This window comes from Choristoneura fumiferana, chromosome 25 (genome assembly GCF_025370935.1).
Source record: "Choristoneura fumiferana chromosome 25, NRCan_CFum_1, whole genome shotgun sequence".
Taxonomy (NCBI): domain Eukaryota; kingdom Metazoa; phylum Arthropoda; class Insecta; order Lepidoptera; family Tortricidae; genus Choristoneura; species Choristoneura fumiferana.
Genome location: NC_133496.1, coordinates 9,927,746 through 9,947,532, shown reverse-complemented (window position 1 = coordinate 9,947,532; position 19,787 = coordinate 9,927,746). Strand labels below are relative to the sequence as shown.

The 19,787-nt window shown below is 36.1% G+C and overlaps 3 protein-coding genes across 3 annotated transcripts; 1 reads left to right on the top strand and 2 right to left on the bottom strand.

Annotated features, from left to right (window-relative positions):
• The first annotated feature begins 3,653 nt into the window (after window positions 1–3,653).
• Window positions 3,654–5,077, top strand: LOC141442180 (uncharacterized). Its single transcript, XM_074107088.1, has 3 exons — window positions 3,654–3,865; window positions 4,103–4,358; window positions 4,586–5,077. Exons 1-3 carry the CDS (start codon window positions 3,740–3,742, stop codon window positions 4,945–4,947), a joined length of 744 nt encoding a protein of 247 aa, XP_073963189.1. The 5' UTR covers window positions 3,654–3,739; the 3' UTR covers window positions 4,948–5,077.
• Window positions 5,078–14,291: 9,214 nt separating this feature from the next.
• Window positions 14,292–16,686, bottom strand: LOC141442347 (uncharacterized). The gene is made up of 3 exons (XM_074107311.1): window positions 16,485–16,686; window positions 15,867–16,113; window positions 14,292–15,439 (listed from the first exon to the last, which is right to left on the bottom strand). Exons 1-3 carry the CDS (start codon window positions 16,620–16,622, stop codon window positions 15,093–15,095), a joined length of 732 nt encoding a protein of 243 aa, XP_073963412.1. The 5' UTR covers window positions 16,623–16,686; the 3' UTR covers window positions 14,292–15,092.
• Window positions 16,687–17,510: 824 nt separating this feature from the next.
• Window positions 17,511–19,485, bottom strand: LOC141442200 (uncharacterized). Its single transcript, XM_074107113.1, has 3 exons — window positions 19,280–19,485; window positions 18,626–18,878; window positions 17,511–17,957 (listed from the first exon to the last, which is right to left on the bottom strand). Exons 1-3 carry the CDS (start codon window positions 19,412–19,414, stop codon window positions 17,623–17,625), a joined length of 723 nt encoding a protein of 240 aa, XP_073963214.1. The 5' UTR covers window positions 19,415–19,485; the 3' UTR covers window positions 17,511–17,622.
• Window positions 19,486–19,787: the final 302 nt, after the last annotated feature.

Here is a 19,787-nt window from a genome sequence, read left to right as displayed (position 1 = left end):
GAGAAAATAAAAACCGTTACGTGTTATTATAAAACTAACTACATATATATTTATGTCTGTGGAAATATACTTTTCTCTACGTGTATTTGTTACTAACTCCTTCACGATAAAACGTCTTTTTACCCGACTGCCCAAAGGAGGTTTATGTTTTTCGAGCGTATATGTACAGATGTATGTCCATTTCTTTGGTCCTCGCTGCAGCCTTAACGGTTGGACGGATTTTAACATAGGAGGTATCATTGGATTCGTCATAACTGTGGGAGTGACAAAAGTTATATAATATTTAAATTTGGCGTCCGCGAAAAAAAATATGGCAGAGGAACGAAATAAAAAATTGTGTTGGATATGTTACCTGATCTTCCAGCGATGTGGCCCGCTCATAGCCACTTCAATTTGCCTATTCTTCAAGCTATGTCGGTAATTTTAATTCTTCAGCGAATATTATTATTATTACGTAAAGTTAAATAAAAGTTTGTGAAACGAGGGAATTACAGGTTTTACTATTTAATGGTTACATGTATGTAGGTATACAATAATAATAATAATTATATCTTGAGACAAATTACACAGCAAAGCTCGCACTGTGGGTGCTAGACAACGGATATACATACATAATACATATAGATAAATATATACTTAAATACACACAAACATCCAAGACTCAAGTACAATCATTCGTACTCATCATACAAACATTTTCCCGTCACGGGGATCGAACACACAAGATAATATACTATTTTTGTTACGGGATATATACATCGTGATTATTTTTAATGAGTTACTGATATATTATAATCAAGACCTGGCGACCGAGCTTCACTCGGGCTAAAACTCGATAAAAAGCGTTTTCTCAGTGATAAGACCGAGCTAGATCGATTTTAATCCCCGAAAACCCCTACATACCAAATTTCATCGAAACCGTTGGAGACGTCTCCGACATCCTCGAAATATACAAAAAATACTCTTTTAAGATAGATATCATGGTCACGAGGAAACTGAAGAAATAGCGGATGCATGCTAATTTTGTGCAGACCGTACTCAGACCGATCGCCTTCAGTCTATCAATGATCAATCATCATTCATGCATTGAGGGCTATCGTTTTTTGTCTTACTAAATAGCGTCACTGTTGCGTGAGGTTTTTAAGTGTGGCTTTCAAAGTCTGTTATTACGGGCGTGAAAACAAAGTTTAGATTAAAATCATATTTAATACATCTTAAAACCGTACCATAAAAATATCGAGCAACCACAGTCTTGGGCACGTTTTGTTCGGAAAAAAAGGGAGGACAAAAGTTTTCGAAAGAGAAAACTGTCTCAAAACATAGAGATTCATTGCCCGTTATCGCATAATTGCCATAATTAATTTCAGTTAGGTAATGCAAAATATTCACAAAATTATTCTTATTACAAATAAACCCGCGTAGCTCACCCAAAAACCATGAGATTTGACATTTCAGAGACCTCACGCTACACTAGCGCCTCTAGCAAATTCATACGCAATAGCCCTCATTGCGTCGAAATATCAGAAGCTTATGAAAGATAATCACCAGACGAGCAAAATTATTTTCATCTTGGGCGTTAACACTTGAATCCCTCATTACGCTCAGGATTCTACTTTAGAATCCCTCGCTACGCTTAGGATTAGAATCCTTCGCTACATTCTGGATTCAATGTCCTCGCCGTAAATACACCATTTTGCTCCCTTGTGACACAAATAACTATTATATTTCCAATACATTTTTACAAAAATGCTAAGAGTGATCACTAGTTATGTAATAAGTATGGGAAAAGCATCAATAAATGAGTTTATCGATATAGGAACTCTTTATCTATCTTTAAATTTTGCCCCGTATATCACATGTTTGGTAATCAGGGTGATGAGGACATCCCGTAACCAATACATTTTTGAGGAAGAGGCCATTTGAACTTTATCAAACGCTGGACGATATGTTCCGTGATTTAAAGCATTGTATTCTTAATCTATGATCTTCGCAATATTACAAGTACAGTCAAGTGTAAAAATATGAACTTATTCATAGTTTCAAAAATAAGTACCACAGACTCATATTCCGACGCGATAAGGCCGTAGTAACATATTTTTGAGTGGTTCGAATAGATACTTAATTTTGCACTTGTACGCTGGACATTTTTCATTGATAATATCCGAAGAATTCCACGAAAGTAAGATTGGAGGCAAAAAAATGAAAGTCAGCGCTGTGCGATGTAACATGTCGTGTTCGCGATGAGTTTCAAAATTTTCGGCCATATAGCCCCGGTTTTTATAGCATGCGACACGACGAAGTGGCGATTTTTGACATTAAAGTTTGTACCCGATTGATTTTTCTTTACTATTGTTACTGGGAATGATTACATTACTTATATCTTTGTTGTGTCACTTCTTACCTTATTGAAGTATTCGTTATGCGTTCATGCAAAGTGCTGCTTTTGAAAATTCTCAATTCTTTATATTTTAGTAAAAATATACTCGTAGATACTTTGTTTCACTACAAATTCAAAATCCAAACTATAATTGTGTAATCCCTTTCGGGGTTCAGGAATCCTGCATTTAGTCTCTAATTTATCCCGGCCTATACACGTGGGGCACTACACTGCCAGGGCACAGGATTTATCATCTATATCGAATCGATATCCCTTTCGAATCACATGCGATTGTAACAAGAACCAGTCGCTCATTTGTCTTCCGCTTTTCAAATAGAAAACGTCGCATCGTCTAAAGGCGACCCTAACGGTTCACCGTCGTCTGATCTCTGAACTTTCGATATCGATCGATTTGATGCTTTCTCCCTCTAACACCGGATATATGTTCAATTTCTCACTCTGTCCGTCTTCAATATTTCGCAATGCCTCAGGTAATTGTTTTAATTATACTTTCTACATCATCTTTTGACGGATTATCCGTGGCGGGTGTGAATGAAATCGTATGTTTTGCATCCTACACCGAATAGGTGCCTAAGCCAAAAACGGATCGTGAGAGCTGCGGGCAACCGGTGGATGCAAGTGACGAGTTTTCGTTCACTATGTGACGTTCTAAGGGGGAGGCCTTTGTTCAGCAGTGGATGTATTCCAACTAATAATGATGATGTTGATTACAAAATTACTAATTTTGTAATCAACTTATTGTAAAGTTATAATTTTTATCATTAAAAAAACATAAATCATTTCAACAAAGTTCCATACCTTAACATTCTTACATGCCGTTATACAATACTAATTAGAACAAAATTGATCACACAAATATAAATTACACTTATTAGACATAAAAATAAGACAAGAGAAATTATTCTGTTCTCTAAACTTCACCATTAGACCAGTCTCATAATAATAGTTATTTATGTTAAAACGTCCTAATAACTAATTCAAATATATGCTAATTATCAACGTTCACTTGCTCGCACTTTCTGTATGTTATAAAAATATTTGCTGACATTTACACGTTAAAATTAAAAAGTTCTGCCATTTCAACTACACCTAGTATCGACGCACGCACCCACAATCCAGTTAAAAACCTTCCATTCCAAATACCGAAGCTTATTTGCATAAGTACAAACAAAAATCTACGCTAACCCAGATGAGAGCCCGCAGTGGAGTAAAGATTATCTCAGGTGGGGGGGAAATGATAAAACTGTATGGCGGCGCAGCAACTTCGCCAAACATAGCTTGACATCACTCGATGTCAGGAAATTAAAGCCAGTGAAAGAATTAGAAAAATAAAATATAAAAATGAAATTGACGCTCGCTCTCGTGCTCGCCCTGGCGGCGTTCGCGCACGCTGACAGTGATAATACGATGGAAATCGCGTTAAGCTTCGTGAAGGACTGCCAAGGAGACTACGCTTTATGTGTCAAGGTCCATAATTTTCTTAAATTAAGTGAAAGTGTATAGTGAACGGAACGTGTTTACAGTGCCTGTGCATCAAGTTTCTTCGCGCTATAAGGATTTTATTTACTCTCACTTGCTTCTTAAAGCTGCAAGTGTATATTTCAATCAATTCAAGAACTTATATCTTCTCATTAGCAAGAAACAAAAAATGTGAATGAGAATATAAGCGTCAGTTTGAACTAACCTTAATTTTTAATTTCGCAGGAAAAACTTCTCAAAATCGTAGACAATATGAGGGCATCGAGAAGCATCACGATTACTGATGGCATCATCCTGAAGGGATCTCAAGAAATGCGGGCTCCTAAGAAGCTGGATGCTCTTCCCGTTGACCCCTCGGCTCGTGATGCTGAGGTCAACTACAGACTGATGGACGGAGTCGTCAGCTTGTTCGAGACACACGCCGTCGAAGTCAAACTGAATCCCGCCGACAAGGAGACCCTGCAGAGGTCACTCGAAGAAGGTATTCATTCATGATCCACGCAAAACTAGTTTTAACGCAAGCCGCTTTAATAGGAATCATAAATTACTTAGCAAAACTTGAATCGGAGTTAAACTTGGATAAATATAAACGTGTTAAGTGAAAGCTTAAAGTAAACAACATTAATCGGAGATCATTGACCAAAAAATCTACTGTAGGCACTTAGAAGTGATTAAGTCAGCCGTATAATTTAACTTTTGTTTATTCAGGTCGTGGTAAGAAGAACAAGGGCGGCGGTATGATGGCCATGATGGGGCTCCTGGGAGCCAAGGTCCTGCTCGGAAAGCTGTTCATCGTTAAACTCATCGCCCTGAAGGCTCTCGCCACCGCCAAGATCGCCTTAGTCCTTGCTGTTATTCTGTTCGTCGCATACTGTTTCAAGCATGATCACGCCAAGACCACCTATGAGGTTATACCCCATGCTCATCACCATGAAAGCCACCACCCAGTCCACGTTGAGCACGCCCATGGTGGTGGCGGTGGCTACTCCAGCTATGGCTCCGACTGGAATAAGAATCTCGATGAGGCCCAGAACCTAGCCTACAGCGGCTACGCCGGCCACAGCAAATAGATAGAAATTTACGAAAACATTACGTGAGGACTCAGTCCTTCAGACCTCTGTTGTACAAAGACTTATTTATATTATTTATTGATTAATTTATTTCTATTAACTTATTGAATGAATAAACCGTTGTGTTGAATTTGTGTTTATCATTTTTTCGCCAAAAATTCTAGAGAAACGCATTGAGTAACTCTGTTGTAATATGTAATAAAATACAGCAGTCCAAAAAACAAATGACACGAGATGAGTCTCAGTGATAAACAAGTACATGATCATCTAAAAAAGTAGAAACTGCCGGACTCAATCATGCGTAACAACCTGTAACCATTATAATATGTTGTGGCATTTGCCAGCAAAAGGAAGCCAAAAACAACTGCGGCCGGCTCACCGACACTTTAGAAAACAAAAGTAATTGGTTTATAAAACCGCAATGCAAATGACCGACCATAACATCGATAATATCGTACAAGAGACTTTAAGAGCACACAATTAAAATCGCAAAAAACGAGAGACAAATCCAATTATCAATTCTATTTTAAGCATCTGTATTTAGTTCCGGTGTTTTATCTGTTACTTCATATCCGACATGCCTTAAATCCAGTTTCCACTCTCTCTTATATATTATATTTACGTACGTTCTACATATTTATATATGTATGATTATTAGTCGAGAAATCTCACCACATACCGTGCCAACGGTTAACGAAGCCACTTGTCTCTGGACTGGGTGGAAACGAAAACAGGTTTAAAGTAGAAGACTATACATTTAAGGTTAAACTTTCTATAGATGGGATTTCTCATATTTTCGTTGAATTTCAACTTCAAACCAACAAAAAATGCTAAAGGTTACGCTTTGCATCTAAATTTGAATAGAAATTACGAATAGTATCCTGTTGTTTTGAATGAAACTGCGAGTGTTAAAATAGTAATAATTAGCTGTATAGCGGAGGTATATGAGCATCATGTAATAGATATTGAGGAATAGGATATGAGACCAACGAGCGTGAGAGCAGCAAAAGTGAAACGCTGAGATTTCCGAATGTTACTCAATCACTCTTTCATGGCTTGCCGGATCTTAATGAATGTTTGACCAAGTATGGACGTGACTCCGGATATAAAGCATACGTCGTTTGGTAAAAAGCCGCTAGCGATTTGCAAAGAACGGAATGTACCAGAAAATTCTGTGAATACGACATAAATCTGTGGCCAATGGTGGTTAAAGTACCAACCCTTTTTTAACAAAAGACCGTCAACGTCTATACTAGTGATGTCGATTGCGAAAATATAAATACCTTATGTTTAGTGGCATAAAGGTGTATAGATATTTTTTACGTCTTGGTAACGTATATATTTAATTATGCTTTTGACCGTACTGGATTACTAAAATACTATCGCTGAATATAGATAAACATCTCATTTTTTTACTATATGCCGCTAACGTATGACCTTAGATTGACAGTTGAAAGCGTTAGGTAAATTTTAAATATTTGAAAGTCATTTGGATACAGGCAAACGGTATTTTGCAGTTACTTACCTTTTGAAATTTTAGTTATATATTTACTAAAATTCTATACAAAGAATCTATTTTAAGATCAGTTGAAATCATAGGAGTTTCGATGTTTTCTCAGCTGATGTCAGTGAATACGGGTAGGAATATTCGGTACATCACTAGTCTCTACTGATTCGTCTTAAACTATGTTACGGCCACTATTTACTAGCAGATTTCCTTTGTCCGTGTGAAATTTGAAACGAAATGTTCACATTCATTAGAAGTTGTTCTACCAGGTACGTTGAGATCAATTAAGCTTAATACCAAGATAAAATAACAGAGGAAAGTAACAGAGTTAATTGAACAACAGTCCAAATTGACGATGCGAGCGTGAGACCGTTTGTACTAGTTTGTTTTTCTGGAACAAAATGTGGAACCGCTCTTTTTGATGAGTTTGTATAGTGCTCGATTGTGTTTTGTTTTTATAAGTCTGAGCTTTTGGCGTAACCTTTAAGATACGCTGAAAGGGAAAGTGCGTATAGTACGAACCAAAGCTTCTCAATTTCACTAGAAGTTAACTAAAGGACGTAAAAGAAAGGCTTTAGGAATAAATATTCTTTAATAAGTATAGGATTTTTTAGCAAAAATCAACCTGGCTAGGTTTTACTTCTAGGAAAAAGTATTTAAGTAAATATTTCATTAAAATTTGTGTAAACACACCGAATAATATGATCTTGGTCGACAGGCGCTATTTAATACGACAATCTCCAACTTATTTTTAAAAAATATTTAAAATAAAGCTTTTGCTCCCAATAAAAAATCCTCTGCAAAATTAAAATCTAAACTAAAAACATCACAAAATGTTAAATGCAAATGTTATTTCGGTGTGTCTTTTGACCAAGGCCTCTTCCAACTCCTTCCACTGCTTTCTGTCTGCCGCTATCCTTATCCATTGGGGTCCTATGGTCAACCTCAATTCATCCTCCCATCTTTTTGTTTTGCGACTTTTAAAATTTACTAATTAATTATTCTCCTACTTTTTTTATTAATATTTGTAACTTAATGTGTTAAATTTTAAGTTGCTATTTTTTCAGTTTAGTTTAGGATAGTTTTTACTTCAATTGTACCATTCAATGCTTAATTAAATAAATCACCGTTTCTTGAATTATTCGTCACCAGTCATACATTGAATGAAAATGACGCACGTTTGCTCTAGATTGAAATGCCAAATTGATTTTAGGGCCGCGGCAAAACCATAGCCCAAACCTCCTCATTCTGGGAGGAGTCTTATTCCCAGCAGTGACATGTATAATTACAATGGCAGGAAATTAGATCACAGAATGCATTTACTGCAATACGAACACTATTCGTTGACTGGTGTTGCAGATGTTTATAGGCGGTGGTGATCTCTTACCATCAGGAGACCGACTTCCTGGTTTGCCATCCAGTCAAATAAAAAAAAACCTTTATTGAATGCAGACCACGAACCGGAAGACGAAGCTTTGGCAGGCCTCTCACCACGTGGACCGACGACGTCGTGAGAGTTGCAGGAAACCGGTGGATGCAAGTGGCGAGTTGTCGTTCACTGTGGCATTCTAAGGTGGAGGCCTTTGTTCAGCAGTGGACGTCTTCACGCTGATGATGATGATGATGATGTTGAATTCAGATAAAGTTATCGATGAATCTCAATTAGCCTTTATCTTCTTTATGATAATGACAATTATAAACTGTGATATGCACAAGACGGAGACGGCTGTCCGATCAACAATATAGCTGTATAATAACCTGTGTCTAGAAAGTAGAGACAAAATGGAAACTCTACCTTTAATACGGTATAATTTATAGATCGACGACAAAAGTAGGTTCCTGCTATATCATCATCATGAGACTGGGTTTTTACTCTTCTGTGGAACTTTACCAACGTCTAAAGTATTTGAAACTGTGTCGTAATAAAATTGAGTTTGTGATTTACCCTTAATTGTGTTTATTAAACTTCTTATCTGAATTTAATTTCCTAAAGTGTTGTTTCAACCTTTTACTTGTTAGTTTTAAACTTATTTACTCCTTGACTTTATTTACTACTAGTGGCAACCCATGTGTACTTTAATAATCTCTGGAACTGGAACTAACGGATAAAAATGGAGTTCAAAAATAGCCAACAAATTTTTTCTAGTATAGCAATTATAGGTAGAGTCTTTGAGTGTTTTGTCCTTGCCGATGTTACTTGCTAGCAAACTTGCAGCTTAAAAACAAACTAACATATACAAAACAATAAAAAAACTGAAAGTAATATAAACTTAAACTACATGGTCATAGTAATTAGGCAAGAAAAACACGGGTAAGATATTTTATAATTTGAATTCTAAATATAGAAAACTTTCCATTGTAATATCATTAACTCGTCTTACTGCGCAGGCGTGAAAACAATTACCAGGGATAATTTTGGATCCGGGCGTGTGGCTAAATGTAAGCTTGATATAATGCACTTCAAATGAATTGGCTGTTTTATTTAATATTTGAAGTGATAAATACTTACGAATATATTATAAATACGAAATTGAGAGTGTTTTTTGTTTGGTATGTTCTTACGCCTAATTTATTCAACCAATCTTGATGTAATTTGGTACGACGATAGTTTGATTCCGAAAAGGATATAAAATAGTTTGTCCTAAAGAAATATGGTTCCCGTGGGTATACAGACAAATTTTTCGCAGTCAAAGTCGCGGCCTACAGCTATTTGGTATTTAATTAGTTGGTCCCCTTAACCAAAATATATCATTAAAAATTATAGCATAAGCGATAAGGCCGCTTATTGCTTACTTTGTAATTTTCCATGTAGATACAGTCTAGTGTAAAAATAAATATGAACTTATTCAAAGTTTAAAAAATAAGTGCCACAGACTCTTATTCCGACGCAATAAGGCCGTAGTAACATATTTTTGAGTGGTGAGAAAAAAGAAGAAATATAATCATTTATTTATAACAGCAGTGACACATTACACAGGTTAGAAATAATAATAATAAGAAGTGTTGCCGCTATAAAAAGGTCCCGGCTCAGCATATCGAAGTTGAAAACCAGCACTGGTCTTCTGCCGGGCCACACAAGAGTGAAATTACTGAGTCACACAAAACAGACACAAAAATAGCTACGAGACTAAAATATTACTTGACTGTATAGCCCACACTATGATGGCCACAGTACATGTAAATGAAAAAGATAAGAATAAAAAAAATACATTGACATATGACAATTATGACATCCAGCAGACAACATGCGAAATAAAACCAAATCAATGTAGGTAGAAATTAACTGTAGGTACCTATTTTCTGTATCGTTCATTATTTCTGGTGTACAATAAAGAGTCATTGTATTGTATAGCTTATAAATTTGTACGGAGATTTGGGTTTGTGTTCAATCTTTCAGGTGAATAATTAACTAAACTCTCGAAGAAACTGAACAATCGCGCTGGTTTTTTTTTATTCACACTTTGTGTGAAAATACATAAAATAGAAAGAAACAAAGATACCAATTCAAACCAACCTCACCACAATGTAGTAGCACATAGTCGTACAAAAGGTAAATTACCATAATTCGTTTCTTACCTCACTTGAGTGCGTCTGTTTTTGTTATTAACTAGAGCCCTGTTATTACAAGAAATGTGGCCGTGTTATCGTTTTATTTTGAGAGTAGTCTACCGTAAATACTTAGAATATGGAAATAAACCAGAAACAGCGAACAATATATTGAAAATATACAGGTTGATTCTAGGAACCTAATTTGGAACACAAGTAATAGATATCACTACTAGGCTTTACCCGCGGCTTCGTATGCGTAAACCATTAAATCTGGCAGTTGAATTTAAACTTCGAAATTTTATGAAATTCCCATGGGGATTCCCAAAAATTACATCCCGAATTTCATTGACGTTGCACAAAAAGCAACCGTGCCAAATTTCATGATGCTAATCGGAACAGTTGAGTTTTTGAGATTTTAACTATCAAATTTCAACCAAAGCCTTCTAGCCGGCTTAGCGTGAAGAAGTGACATAAACAGACACACACACAAACACACAGCCAAACAAAGCACACACAATACCTACTAACAAAATGCCCTATTTCACGAAGCTACAAGTTACAAGCGGCAGTCTATGTTGAACAGTGTGCATTGAAAAAGTTGAACCGACTACAAAAACCATGAATATAATTTTCTATCAGTGTGAAGTCGGTGCCTCAGCACGAGCCAGCAGGAGTGGACCTATAGCCGTCTACCACACCGACATACCTACTATGTATAATAATATTGGGTTGCAATCACTCCTGCTGGCTCGTGCTGAGGCACAGACTTCAGACTGGTAGAAAATGATTTTCACAGTTTTTTTAGTTTTTTTTTAAATCGGTTCAATTTTTTGTTATAGTTTTTTTTCACGCGTTTTAGTGTGAATATTCTAAGACACAATTAATAGTTTAATGTCAACTGTTCGTCACCTTTTACGAAAAATTGCTTTTTCTGATGCAGAGACATTCATTATTGAGGAGTCCTGGTCCTGGTGCTTCATCACCCGTTTCATTTCACCATATACATTACAACGAGCTTAAATTGCTTAGCAACTGTGGTAAAGTAATTGAAATTTAACCCATGAAGTAGTCATTGAGTAGTCGCTCTGTTGGTCAAATATGGTCCTCATCATTAGTTCCACTTTACCAAATGATGATTTTCAAGAGCAGATGCACGAGTTACTACTAAATATGTCGAAATTACCATTAGGTGTCCCTAAAATATTGAATCTTGAAATCTTTATTGAATCATTTATTTATACTTAACAGTTAAAACCAAAAAAATCAGTTGAACATTTAATTGACTATGAAATAAAAGTTATTTATAACTAAATAATTACTCCTTTATTATAATCAAACACAAGATACTCAGGAAAAAATATCGTAGCGCCTGCTACACGGAAATGGTAATGTTTTTCGCTAAAGAAATTTCTCTTGCGAAATACGCTTTGGTAAAAGCAATGGGAGCTTTCTATTCAGCCTTAACGCGACTTTCTTCTAAGATGGTTGGAACAGGCGCTTGTGTAAATTTCAACTTCATCGGCGAGCGCAGTGTAGGACGTCCACCAACAAGATGGACGGATGACCTGGTTAAAGCCGCGGGTTCAAGGTGCAGGTCATTTCCAATCGAAGCAACAGGAGGTCCATGGGCAGGCCTATTTCTAACAGTGGACGTCCTACGTCTGATTATCGTGATGATGATAATATCCTATAATGCTAAAAGTCCCTTGTTCCATGAAGCTAAGGATAATGTGGTGATGACCACCTTCAGGAGGGGGTGATGGCTAACTTTGCTGATGTGAAGTTTGCAGTGCATGGTAGTGCGACGCACATCATAAGTGATGTTGTGCCTGTACTGCTATGTAGGGTCAGCTTTACAAGAGGTTGATTATAGTACACTTTTGTTTTTTTTTTTTTAATTGCGCATACCATAACCAAATATCGGGTGTGGCCTGTAATATGAGCAAATAATTAAAACATAGATCATACTCGTCAAAATGAACAACATTAGTTCAGCGACTTTGCAAAATAATTAGTTTCTTAATTTTTCTTAAAGTTTATTCGAAGGAGCAATGTAAAGCAAAATGTTTGATGTTTGTAGCGTGACAGGTGACGTTGTGTTCTAGGATGGCGTACATTGATTGCAGTATTTAATTTTTACGAAAAAAGGAAAATCTAAAAACTCCATTATTTTTTAAAGTGGCTGAACTAATGTTGTTCAGTTTGACGAGTACGATCTATGTTTTAATTATTTCCTCGTATTACATTACAGGCCACACCCGGTATAGATTTCAACAGACCCATCTAAAAGTGTCCCCATGGAGGCTAGTTTCAGTGAGTTTTTTTAGCTTCCGGACTGCGGTCTAATGAGATAGCCAGACACGTAAGGGCAAGTTCCCACAGATAAATAAAGCTCGTCTCATATAGCCTGCAGGTCACCCTAGCTGGGTTATGGGGGCATTTGTTATAATCCTCACTTAGGCAGGTAAGTCCTAACCTCAATAGAAGGGAGGAAAAATATTGTTGTCTTTTGTGCTTGTTCGCTTTAGACTGGTAACCTACTTAGGTCCCAGATTCAGTGTACGGTCGGGCCATAAATTGTAAGAAAAACATGAATATGAATTTTGAATTATGAATTTCTTGAATTTTGAATGGGTCCATATCGGCTTGTATACTTATTGAAAGTCCGAATGCAATGTTTGTCAGAACGATCGTTTGTCATAACATGTTTTTCTCTGAATCTAGTAATTGTTCAGAATTGTCATAAGACAAACCTAACCTTACCTATAGTTTTCAATAGGATGACCATTTAAAAATTTCAGAAAAAATTAAGGTTTCAGTGGAAAAAAAATTATGACAAACGATAATTCGGACAAAAATTACGGTATGAGTATGCGAACTTTGGCGCTCCTAGTTAGGTATATAACGTACGACTTCGATTATTTTTTTGTAGGTTGGCTTTTGTTTGTTTTGCTTATTTGCAGATATGGTCTTCGCGTGCCGATCAGGAACCGGAAGACGAAGCGTTGGCACGCCTCGTACTAGGTACTACAGACGACATTGCGAGAGTTGCGGGGAACTGTACCACTACCACGAGTTTACAGTGATCGTACTCGATAGCGACGGCATAAATTATTTGTATGGAGAATTGTACAAATAATTTACGCCGTCGCTATCGAGTACGGTCACTGTAAACTCATGGTAATGGTACTGGTGGCTTGTTATTCGTTGTGGTGTTCTAAGTGGGAAGCCTTTGTTCAGCAGTGGACGTCTTCTGGCTGATGATGATGATGTTTATTAGATATTTATGCTTTTATTATTGTCTGCGCTTGCCATCTTTTTCTACAACCAACACTGGTTTCACCAAACAAATCCGCCCATCAATTTTATGGCCTACGCCTTATGAGGCGTATATTATGTATAGAGATACGAGTATTTCCGATTTCCTAGAAACTTTCCAATATGACCTAATTATGGCCATGTTTCGTGTCAAGAGTGGGTGTAAGAAGAGACATTTAATTTTGGATCTTAAAAGACATCGAGTAAAATAGCGATTTTTTTTACTTTTTCCTAAGATATGATCATAATTATGAACTACAACAAAATACTGGGTAAAAATTGTAATTTTTTTGAGCCTTTATAATATCGTGTCGAGTTTCTTTTTTCTGTCATAACTCAGACTAAATCGGGTATATTTCAAACAAAAAGTATACTTTATTCAAGAACTAAGATTGTCATTACCGAATTCCTTTGTCTAAATTTGTGTAGATTGTTTTAAATCTTATCCATAGGAGATACATACAAAGTTTTGTAGATAAGTCTAAGTAGGTACTTTACTTTTACCGCTATAGCTTAACGGTAATTTACTGGAAAGAAAATTACCAAAATCGATTTGATGCTTACTTTAGTTAACTAGTAGTGTACGATATGGTTTAAGGTTAACCAGTGACTTTTAACGACTACCTACCTATATTTTTTTGATAGCAAAATGGTCTTAGGATTTTTGGTTTGTATAGTATTGGGGCCCGAGCCCGAAATGATTCCGAAATCATTTTGATTTATTTATACATTATGAATCATCTTACAGTTTTGTTTCTTATTTGGAAACGTTGTCATTGTATTATGATCAATAACCTTTTTACTCGACTACGGCAAAGCCAAAAGGAAGAGTAATGATCTCAGCAGTCTCTGTATTTAGAATAAGAGTTAATTACTTACATTACGTAGATGTAGCGGTTTTAAATTTGTTCAGGACTTAAAAAAACACACTTTGTTAGAAGGGATATGTAGGAATAATGAAATGACCATATAATTTAAAAATGCTGTTTGGTTTATTTGCTTTTTCTATCTTATCATGCACACTAAATAAATACTCAGTCACAAATACATCTTAAAATAATACATTTAATAGTCGTGATACACGATACTACACAAATCGTAGATATTATGTATAAAAAATAATTTCTATTTATAATTACAAAATAAATAAATACGTCCTCAGTTAAAAATAAATAGGTAAAGGAGATCATGATAACGATACTTAAATTATACATACAATACAATTAAGATTAATAATCATAAACAATATACAAAGTAGTAAAACAAAAATAGTTAATAGTTCCCAATCCGCACGGGGCCCGCGTGGGAACTACGGCCCAAGCCCTCTTGTTCTGAGAGGAGGCCTGTGCCCAGCAGTGGGACGTATATAGGCTGGGATGATGAAAACAAAAAATAAATAAACAAACTTAATAGAAGCAAACAAAATTTCTAACAATATTATACATAAAAAGTTACCAAAAACCAAACCAAATAAAAAAAACAAATATCTCAAAATAAAATATAAATTACGATTTGAAGGCAATATCTTCCTTTTAAATCAAATTACTACTAACGATGAAACTGTAGTTTCAGCGTTGCATAAAATGATAGAAAAGAAATTGAAAATAGGCAATATAAATAATAAACAAACACTCACACAGTCACACAAAATAAATAACTGGCAATAAATTATGGCATTAAATATTTGGTTCTAGCCTACTGTCTGATGATCGTTTAGATCCTTTAACCGGTAAGGAACTATTTTACGAATCAGGAGGCCATAATAATAGGTTTACTGTTTTTTGTATGCGGCATAGGCCATGTCTGCGGCCTCATTCCTGGAACGTCCCCAGCCCTGACTTTCCCAGCCACCGTGACCGTGACCGTGCTCTTCAGGAGCGGGGGCCCAACCGTGATCATCGTGGCTGTGTTTCTTAGCCAAAAGCATCTTGATGAGGGCAATGATCTTGGCGATGAAGGCGATTTTGAGGATGACAGCGATCTTGAATAGAGAGAGTGCCATGATACCGAGGAAGAGGACGACTAAAGCGGCGGCCTTGGCTTTCAGGAGCAACAAGATGGGCATCAGCATCTTCATCTTTTTCTTGATGTCTTTCTTCTTGCCACGGCTTTCCTCAGCTGCAAAATAATATTTTTTTATAAAAAGTGCTGATGGTTTTATTAAATGATATTATAACGGATACCTCTCGTCTTAAATCGAGTTTAGCTCGACATGTCGAACTTAATTATGACGAGCTAAACTCGTTTTAAGACGTGAGTTATCCGTTACAATATCATTCAATATGAATAAGTCTCACGGTAGTTTTATGTTCAAAATTGCTGATGTTTTTTTTAAATTTTCGTTATCGCTTGTCATGAACATAGCTTGCATAGACATGTATCTGAAATATTATTACCTAATTTTACTTATTGCACAGTAATTAGTTGTTTCAGTTGTCTTATGATTAGCCAAGTTAAATTTCAATATCTTTAAACTGTCAAATAATTCTTAAAATAAATATATATATTTTAATATATATTTTTTTGTTTTTAAGACTTGACTTACCATCTCCAAGAGCCCTAGATTCTTCATCTTCACCACCGTAGCTGAGCTCCAATTCGCTGTTTTCCAGCAGTTCCGTGCCCTTTTCCCAGAGTCTCTCAGTCACCTGCTTGTTTTTGATGATAGGGTCATCAGAGAGGGGTTCCAAACTCTTAGCTTCTTTAGGACTGTTGTTCAGGATAGTTACTCCTTCAATGATCTTGAGTTGACGAACGGTTCTGAGCCTTTCAGTTGCACGGAGGGCGTGTTCCTATAAAAGATGATATTTTTAAATTCCGATTAGGGATCATTTTATTAAAAGAGTATTAGCAATATGAGATTTAGGAATATTTTTAAATTGTATTATAATGCGATAATTTGAATTTAATCAAAATGATTTTTTTTTTGCACTCGATTACGATGCAGGTGTTGATACTAGAGTAAGTTATAAAAATATGTAAGGAAGTAACGCTACAATTGCTAAAAACCACGAAAGATATAAGTTAAAATTAAATTCGGTTCGAAACACTTGAATTTCACACTGATTAATTTATATGCATCTAATAGGTCACTTTGTAACTGCTAAACACTTTTCCCGTCATTTTACTAACAATGAATGTCCGATCACATCACTCAACATACCTTGAGGCACAAATTCAAATCACTGTTCATGCAGTTCACGAAATTGCCGATCACTAATTTCAGCACTGATTCTTCCTGAGGCACTGGACTCGAGTAAGCCAAAGCGGCAATACTGAGGAACACTAGGAAAAACTTCATTTTGAAGATGCTTGGAGCACTTGATCCACCGGAAACGATTTGATTGTGATGCTGAATCGAAAAGTCAACAGTTTTTTATCCATATCTCCCCCACTCCATTCATTTGGCGAATTAACATTTTTAACTCGTATAGTATTTTATCGTAGAGTTGAACACTATGGTCCGTGTGACACACATATTCGGGTCATCAATATTAATTTTGTTTTGGATAGCACGCTTTTTCTTTCTTTCGGTTGTGATGGGTTTATGCGATATGTCTACCATTATAACAACATATCATACTTAAATCATATCATAATGAATATTTTTTACTCGCATTTTCTGTGGCTAAATTATACTAAACGTGAAACGTTTTACAAAGTTTCATAATTTCAACGTATTATGAAACTTGAAAAGAAATTGATCTTTATTGCAATTTTGATGTAATTTTCAACTGCGCCATTGTCATACCTATTACTCGTTTTACAATTTTGACGGCAATCGACAGTCAATTACAAAGAAAATTTATTTAAAGGACTGAATATTTTTAATCTATATTCTATATATAAATAATCTACCTATATCTATTTATATTATTATTTTTATATTCGACTGGATGCCAAACGAGCAAGTCGGTCTCTATTCTATATAAACAAAAATGAATCGCTGAAATGTATGTACTTACGCACATAACTTCCGAACGACGACACCGAATTGGATAATTATTTTCTTGTTATGTTCGTTATTATCGGGACAAGGTTTGTACTAACAAAATTTAAAAAAAAAGACTAGAACGGGGGCGAAGCCATGAGCAACAGCTACTATTTTCATAAATAACCAAATTTAAGACTTTTAATTAAAAATATTGCGTAAATTAATAAGCAGTCTCAAATAACAGTTAATAAAATAAAATAAAATATATTATTTTTTATTTCGTGTAATAAATTAATTACTGAGGTACTTAAACATGGCAACGGCAAACACAATAAATAAACACACACACACAATCACATGAAACTACTTAATTTAACTGGCCGGCGTACGCCAGAGTTTGGGCATCGCTCGCCTTCCGGCTCCAACCTTGGGCAGGCTCGTAATTGTACCCAGGGTGCTCCTCATGGTGGTGCGCGGGAGCGTAGCTGATGCTGCTGGAGGAAGAGTGGCTGTTCTTGGCCAAGAGCTTCCTGATGAGGTTGAAGGCGTTCATGGCAAAAGCGATCTTGCCGAGGAAGACAGCCTTGACGGCAACGAAGGCAATGATACCAAGGAACAGCGGTATGAGAGCAGCAAGTTTCAGCTTCAAGAGGAGAAGGAGGGGGATCAGCTGCTTGATCTTCTTCTTCTTCTTGCCACGGGCTGTAAAGAAGGAAGTTTTATTAGAGTTAGAAAACTAAGTGATTTCATATTTTGGGCTCGACGACGACTTTGAACTAATAAAATTGAATCAACACTTGAAAAGCAAGCATGATGGCGTAATAAATATAAACAAAAATGAAATGAGTATTTATTTTTAGTCATTGTTGTGTATTATTTTTAGTCTTATTGATTTTCTTATGAAAATTTGTGATGATAACAATGATGATTACTCAGTAATAGCAGCTTATTCAGTGCCTAAACAAATTGCAAGTGTCGTGTCAACAGTCATTTTTCTCCAAACCTTTATAGACCTAGACGTCACGTTTGTCCAGTAACACAATCTCTTAGGATCAGATGTTGACTATGATGTAAACATATGGAAATGTGAAAGAGAAAGTCAGTGTTTGTCGTGAGGTACGTGACAATTCGAGACATTGACAAAGGGACGTCTGCATGTAAATATTATGTTCGGAGAGAAATCCATGTCGTACACGAAAATTTAATGGTTGTTTACTAAATGATCTTCAATAAGCAAACGTTTAAGATAAAGTTAATTCTTAGCTTTGATGAGCTATCAAACAATTTTGGTTTTGATCAATCAGATGTTTATGTTTTTTAACACTCATCAAACTAATGATGTTTTTTTGTTATGTTATTAAAATACGTACCTTCCTCATCCAGGCCTCTGGATTCATTGTCAGGCTCAGACAGACGCAGCTGCAGTACGTGATTGTCTAAGAAGTCTCCAAGGTTATTGGCAATTCTTTCTTCTATTTGTGATTCTCTGAGTTTCGGCTCTTCAGCTAATGGTTCGTAGCTGCGGGCAGAGCGGGCGGTTCCACTGTTAATCAGGGTCATACCCTCGAAGATACTGATGTCCTTCGTGACTGCCAGCTTCTCGGTGAACCTCAGAGCTTTTTCCTGAAATATTAAAATCAATGTCATAAATTGGTTTTGCAGTAGTTTTTTCAGATTATTTTCTAAATCAATTTAACTTTAACGACGCTTTAATGCTCTCAACACAAAAATTTAAATTTTAATCCATAAAAACTTCGTTTCGACAGTGAAGCGTACATTTTTAACCTCTTAACGCCCAGAATCCTTTATAAAAAGACTTATTGTAATTTGAACATCAAACTCTATCATAAATGACATAAAGTTTGATGTTCGTAAATCAAAAAATTGACTTGGGCGTTAGGAGGATGACATGTCATTGACTTTGGCTCTCAAAAATTTGCAATGCAAATCCCGCATTCACTTGTTTTTGCACAGTAGGATCCTCGAACACAATCACTTCACGAAACACAAAAATTCGCAATCACCTTAAGGCACAACGACGTGTCATTTTCTATGCACTCCGAAACCACATTGACTAAATTCTCCGCGATGCCACTTTCCTGCACCGGACTGCACTTTGCTAACGCCAAAACGGCTAAGATTGCAATTTTTGACCACATGTTGCTTTTTTGCAAGTCCGTTGCACGTTGTACGCCGCTGCTGAGCAGGTTATGATGTTCTTCCCAAAAATGTGATGGATTTTATCCTTCGGACCCCCACTACATTGACAATGGTGACGTAAAGTGCGTTGTTTGACGTCGGCACGCCTCTGTAAGGGGTAAGTAGAAAAATAAATATTGGATCTTAGAAAGCGAAGTTTTCGTTTACGACACCCAAACGCTGTTACGCTGTTTGATATGCTAGTGCAAATGAATGAAAGAAAAAGTGCGAATATTTGTATTTTCATTCTAATCGATGTGTGAAGTACGTAACCGAAGATAGGAAATTTTTGTGGACGACTTTATCAGGTGGCAGAGCGGTTGTAAAAATACA